The following is a 6,651-nucleotide window of genomic DNA, read 5'->3' as shown; positions in this document are numbered from 1 at the left end:
ACATGTCTGTAAAATGAAAAAATAATGAACGTAGCTGAAATGCCTTGGGGTTACCATGGTGGAATCATGTGTCAGATTTTATATATTATATTATTTATTCAACATTAATATTGTTAATTTGTGCTACAGTGACTCATCAATCCACTGTAGTGACAGTGATTTTGGAACTGAAGCACTGGGATGAAGAATTGGTTAACTCACCTTCAAACAAGTATTTATATTAATAAACAGTCAAGCTGCCACATTTTTATTTTGTGCTTCTCTACAGCTTCGATAGCATTAACACTTACTTGAACTAAAACATTAACTGGCTACTAAAATGGATAACAACAAAGGTCGGTGACAATGGTAGGATCAGTTCAAGGTCTAAAGCTAACAGTTTAGGTGTGTTTACTCTCCTGCGACAGGTGCGGGACTCGGCAACAGACCGGAGTTTTTTCTTAAATCAATAAGGGGTTAGTGGTTTGTGCGCGCCCGCGCAGTGGAAGAAGACGCTTTGAGGAGACAATAGCCGGGTTTGGAACCCCCCAAGGCGGATCATGTGCCGCTGATTATCATACAGCTGTTCTCATGAGGTTCAGACAAAGGCAACAGAGAGTCTCAACGACTCCCTGGTTACGCCTGCACACACGCGCGCGCGCGTGCGCCGCCTTCTTTCTTGTGACACAAGAGCACAACAGAAGTCTGAATGACCGCTACACACACAATGCGCGCTTATCCGGAACCTGCCCACTCTTTGTCACCTCACACGCGCCACAGCAATTAGAAGGTTGAATACTATTCTTTGCTCCCTTCTGATCTTTAGTGTATGTATAAAACACTTTCTAAACTATGATATACAGCTAGGAAAATGGCGAAGAGCCCACGGTCATGATTCATGTGGGAGGTCTTGAATGCTTTGGAGTGCGTTTGATTAAAACTGCAACAAAATTCTAAATACAGAAGAAAAAAATCCTTTCAGAGAGAAAAGAAGTTCTGATTTAAAACTAACTCCAAACACGCTTCAACGCCCATCAATAAAAGTTGGATCGTTTGCTATCAAACTGACTTTATTGTCTATTTGTGACAATCTAGTCCCATCACCTGCATCGGCTTGCTTTTTTTCCTGGCTGATCAAGAATCGTACAAACTTGATAAACGTATCTTCATGTACCAGCTTCTAATGCATATTCCAAAGAACTTTGTCCAGATGTAACGAGTGTTCCCTAAATCCCTAAGCAGGCCCCTTGTGTCTGGATGCAAATCTACTCCCCTGAGGTCTGCCACGGCTCCACCTCTTTGCCTGTGACGCGCAGATCAGAGGGTATAAAACCGCTCTGCGCCTTTACGCACCAGAACCCAAACAAGACGAGTGCCAATAAGAGGTGAGAGGACTACCAAGAGGTCTCAGGATACCCTGAAAAGATAACAGACTTAAGAGTGATGAAAAATATTTGAGAGATTTCCCCTCCACTGTGACAGCATCCTGAAGTGATCTATCTGTCTGGCATTGTGACGCACGGCGAATGAGGAGCTCCAAACTTTAAACTTGGAAAAGCAAACTTCAGGAAAAATGGCACATTTGCATCTGAGATGCCTATTGGCTCTGGCCTTAGTGCACGTTGTAAGTTGTCTTCAGTTTATGCTCAAATAACACCCCGAAGACGTCTTTACGCCGTGATATCTTATTTTATTTATTTCTCATTACAGGTTTTGTCCTCTGGTGTGTTTGAGCTGAAGATTCATTCCTTCCACACCGCGCAGCGGATCTGTCGAAGACACAGGGACTGTCATATTTTTTTCAGAATTTGCCTGAAACACCCGGAGGATGTCATCTCCGCAGAGCCGCCCTGCACCTTTGGTACCGGACAGACCAACGTCATCAGAGCCGATCACACCTCGATCTCCAGCAGCGCTCCCATCAGGGTGCCTTTCCACTTCAAGTGGCCGGTAAATAAATAATAAAGAATATCAGTTACACAAACAGTGGTGCTGGAGTTCATATACCCGTTTAAAATATTCATAGTTCACGTCCGCTACACATCCCTGATCTCGAACTTGCCGAGTACTGATGCGCTTTCCCCCTCCTGTTTTTAGGGAACATTTTCGTTGATCATTGAAGCCTGGAACGCTGAATCTCCCACTGAATACACAGGTAGGTTGTTTTAAATAACTGACCCTATTTAAGCCAAACCAACATATCTTGCGGAAGGGTATTTGTTTTACAACTTCTCTTTAACTTTAACCCCTGCAGACAACCAGAACAACCTCGTGAGCCGTTTGGCGACCAGAAGGAGACTTGCCATTGGAGAAGACTGGTCCCAGGACGTGCATTTTGGAGAACAGAGCGAGCTGCGCTACTCCTACCACGTCTTCTGTGACGAGTACTACTTTGGAGACGGCTGCGCTGACTATTGCAGGCCGAGGGATGACACGCTGGGCCACTACACCTGCGACGAGGAGGGCAACCGCATCTGCCTGGAGGGCTGGAAAGGAAACTACTGCTCTGAGCGTAAGCGTTCATGATTGATGACTTGAAGTGTCCATGAGCAAGGCACTTGAGTTTGCCATACTCTTTTATGTTGCGGTGGCTTTATCATATAGTGTATAACAAATACGTCTACTTAAGTTAGTTCACCTATTTATACAATATAGCATCTTTTAAAACAAACATACTGATGAAATGGAAATTCAAAGTTTCTCACTATAGTTTGATCAAAAATGTTAAATAAATGTAGAGAAAACAATTAAATAGAATTAAATCAAATAAAAAATGTTCGTAAAAATCAATAAAAACGTTAAATAAATGCACAAATATAAGAAATGTAAGGAGGACTGACAAAGATAGATAGATAGATAGATAGATAGATAGATAGATAGATAGATAGATAGATAGATTACCATTTTCTTCAGCTATGTATAAAAAAATATGATGGGCAAGATTTATAAAAACATTACACAGATGCTCATCAGCAGATATCCTGTAGAGGTTTTTTTTATAAGGCGGGGTTTGGTATTCCATCTACCTTTTGTTGTGTTACAATGTGACAAAGAGCTGTGACCATTGTTAGACATACACATTTTTCAAGGTGATGAGGCTACGTGTGTGTGTGTGTGTGTGTGTGTGTGTGTGTGTGTGTGTGTGTGCGCGTGTGTGTACTTGTGTGCATGTAATCGGGAAGAGATAAAAGAAAGCATTTTCTCCGGCAGTGTGCCTACCAGCTGCTTGGCTTAATGCTTAACCAATAGTGAAGTCTGGAACAGGGCTGGGGTCAGACATGGGGCCCTGTATGTGTTTGTGTGTGAGATGTATGAGAAGGGGTGCCCATTGTAATCACACACCCTCCCCTCCCTCTCCTCCCCAGCCATCTGCTCGGCGGAATGCAGTGAGAGGCATGGCTACTGCGAGGCCCCAGGGGGCTGTACGTGCCGCATGGGCTGGCAGGGCCCTTCCTGCAATGAATGCGTCCGCTACCCAGGCTGCCTTCATGGGACATGCAGCCAGCCGTGGCAGTGTAACTGTCAGGAGGGTTGGGGGGGCCTCTTCTGCGACCAGGACCTGAACTATTGTACTAACCACAAGCCATGCGCCAATGGTGCCACCTGCACCAACACAGGCCAGGGCAGCTACACCTGCAACTGCCGGCCCGGCTTTGGAGGTACCAACTGCGAGCTGGAGACCAACGAGTGTGACAGCAACCCCTGCAAGAACGGAGGCAGCTGCAATGTGAGTCAACAATCAGTTTGTCTGCTTATTATAAAGATGCAATAAGAGCAAGATAAGATAAGAAAAACTGATCCCATGCAGGCAAGTTCGAGTTTTACAACAGCAGGAGATAGGATAGGCCATGTGCAGCAATATACTGCAAACAACAGAAGAAAATGAATGGATGGATTATAAATTGTGCTAACAAAAATAAATAAATAAATAAAGAAAGAAAAGAAAAGTCAAAATTGCACTTGAGGGAGTAGAACTAGATGATTGCTCTCTACTGGTCTACAGAAGATTTGACACAATGCATACAGAATAGTTCTTGGCAGCGAAATAGATCAGCTGCTTACGTCCTATTTTCTAGATCTTTGCTCCTTGAGCTGAAGGTTTTCTTTCCTTCCACAGGACCTGGAGAACGACTACTCCTGCACCTGTCCTCAGGGATTCTATGGGAAGAACTGTGAGATCATTGCCATGACTTGTGCAGATGGTCCCTGCTTCAATGGCGGCACCTGTGTGGAGACAATGACTGGAGGCTACACCTGCCGCTGCCCTCCCAGCTACACTGGCTCCAACTGTGAGAAGAAGCTGGACCGCTGCAGCAACAGGCCCTGTCTAAATGGTGAGTGTACGGCGACATCTTGTGGCTGAAGTACAAATCAACCAACCTTGGCTCTTCTTCAGTGGTGAAGTGTGACTCTCAGCACTTCTGCATGAATGCACTTGTAGCAAATGTAATCCAATTAACACTCCTTCTTTAAACGACTGGCCACCTTCTGATTTAATGGATGCTGAACAGAGTGTTTCTCTCTTCTGCAGGCGGTGAGTGTCTGGATCTCGGCCAGAGCATCTTGTGTCGTTGTCAGGCAGGCTTCACAGGTGCCAACTGCCAGGTTAACATTGACGACTGTGCCTCAAGTCCCTGCCAGAATGCTGGAACCTGCCAAGATGGTGTAAATGACTACACCTGCTCCTGTACTCTGGGTTACACTGGCAAGAACTGCAGCGTGCGCTCAGATGCCTGTGGCGCCCATCCCTGTCAGAACGGTGGCACTTGTTTCACCCACTTCACTGGGCCTGTGTGCCAGTGCCCCAAGGGCTTTATGGGTCCCAGTTGTGAGTTCACGCTTCAGCCCAGTTTCAAGCCAGCTTTGCGCCAAACCTCCCAACCCTCATCTACTACCCTCACCCTCTCCTGCGCTCTGGCTATTCTGGTACTAGTCCTGGTTGCAGGGATCCTCTACTTGAGGAGGAGGAGGAGAATGCAGGGAAGGAAGCAGCTAAGAGACACTGCAGTTTATAATGACTTGGAGACAGTCAACAACCTGGGTGGAAGCGAAAGAGACGCCTTCCTCGGCCCCAATGGCCTCTTCAAGATCAGCAACAGCACAGCCCGTCTCAGCCTCTCCCTCTGCCCAGACGGCAGACCCGGCTACAGGCACAACCCTGTGGAGAACAGCCTCTCCAGAGGGGAGCGTCAGGACTTCACGTGGAGAGATGAGGCAGGACTGAGATGAAAAGCGACAAAGCACAGATTTGAAAAACAGGGAAAGAAACACATTAGCACTTGTTGCTCCTCTTTCGATATGTACAGTGAGGGAAGGAGTAAATCCACGAGGTGGAACCCACTCGTACTCACAAACCAATATAAACATCACTGAAAAAAGCAAAATTGTGACAAATAAACTATTCTGATATAGATGATTTATTACTGAGAAGGCATCCGGGGCCAAGCTCTTCCATGTGTAAGACCCAAAGAGACAAATAATATGATCCACTGTTCATAGGACCTAAAACACAAAACCAAATACAGGAAGATCCGATATCCAGGCCTCTTTTGGAAAACTGGCCCAGATGTGTTTTGCTGGGTTATTCTTTTGAATATGTTCACTTTGTTGTTGTTTTTTTTAAACACTCAAATTTTCTTTTGCTTTTCAATCTTCCTTTTGCCATTATTTCCTTGTTGTGCGTACCATCATTTTTTTTTATCCGTTTATTATTAATTATTATTTATTTATTTGAAAACTCGTGTTTATGGTTTCACTTTGTCACAGATGTAGAGATATATTTATATGATGCTAAATGAAGACCGATGCTTGATGCTGTGCATGGATGTTTTGTAGGCTGTGTGAGATATCCCAAAGATATGATGGGCAGGGATATAATGAGAATGTGCTTTTTCACATAACGTCAGCCATCACTGTAATTTATATAAATATATATAATATAGTACTGGTGTTCATGTGCCATTTTGAGTTCATGCCAAAGTTTGTTTTATGTTGCATCTTTTCATTCATATTATTTATTTGTAAGTTCATTATTTCATGGTTGTGATGTGAAATAAAACTTTGCTTTAAAGCGATCAGAGATTTTAGGATTCTGTTCCACAGGCTAACAGTCCTGTTTTACATGGTATCAGTGGTGAATTATATTCTGGTTGATCTAGGAGGCAATGACTTCAGAGCTCAAATATATATTTTTAAATAAACTAGTTTAACTATTTACTAATTCGCTTAAAAAAAAGGTCAAGATGCTGAAAAATGCATCTTCATTGCACTCACACACTGAAATTTCGAACCAGTGACTATCAGTCCGGTTCTTGTGTACTTTGGCTGACCTCAGACCTTTCTCCCTGTTTCTCTTCCTTAAGAATGGCTTCTTATCAGCCACCCTACTGCTGTGACCATTCCTGATGAGGCTTCTGCTAACTGAACAGATGCTGTTCAGTTTATTAAGCCTATTTTGCCTTCCAATTTTTCTGCTTCCTCAGATTTTTTTCCAGGAACACACTGCACACTTTGCTGAGATACAGCAAGTTTTTTGTTTATAGCTCTTCAGGAATGAACTTGCCGATGCTATTTTATACCTGTCAAACTGTGTTCTGTTTGGCACTTTTCATAGATTCAACTAAAGAAATCAGAACAAATGAGGTGTTTTTGTAAGAAAGTAACTAAAGATAG

General features: G+C 43.8%; 1 protein-coding gene across 1 annotated transcript; it reads left to right on the top strand.

The window, feature by feature from the left end:
* The first annotated feature begins 1,351 nt into the window (after positions 1-1,351).
* On the top strand, positions 1,352-6,053 carry dlb (deltaB). Its single transcript, XM_084941625.1, has 7 exons — positions 1,352-1,603; positions 1,690-1,929; positions 2,077-2,134; positions 2,234-2,491; positions 3,345-3,706; positions 4,097-4,313; positions 4,511-6,053. Exons 1-7 carry the CDS (start codon positions 1,553-1,555, stop codon positions 5,206-5,208), a joined length of 1,884 nt encoding a protein of 627 aa, XP_084797751.1. The 5' UTR covers positions 1,352-1,552; the 3' UTR covers positions 5,209-6,053.
* The last annotated feature ends 598 nt before the right edge of the window (positions 6,054-6,651 follow it).

This window comes from Perissodus microlepis, chromosome 10 (assembly GCF_051167445.1).
Source record: "Perissodus microlepis isolate ML-2025 ecotype Zambia chromosome 10, ASM5116744v1, whole genome shotgun sequence".
NCBI classification, from domain to species: domain Eukaryota; kingdom Metazoa; phylum Chordata; class Actinopteri; order Cichliformes; family Cichlidae; genus Perissodus; species Perissodus microlepis.
This window is presented reverse-complemented; position numbering and strand designations above follow the sequence as displayed.

Bases quoted from the DNA above. Each gene is read 5' to 3' on its own strand.
- dlb (XM_084941625.1), top strand. From the start codon at position 1,553: ATGGCACATTTGCATCTGAGATGCCTATTGGCTCTGGCCTTAGTGCAC. The intron at 3,707-4,096 runs GTGAGTCAACAA...TTCCTTCCACAG, and splicing joins AGAACGGAGGCAGCTGCAAT to GACCTGGAGAACGACTACTC. The intron at 4,314-4,510 runs GTGAGTGTACGG...TCTCTTCTGCAG, and splicing joins CAACAGGCCCTGTCTAAATG to GCGGTGAGTGTCTGGATCTC.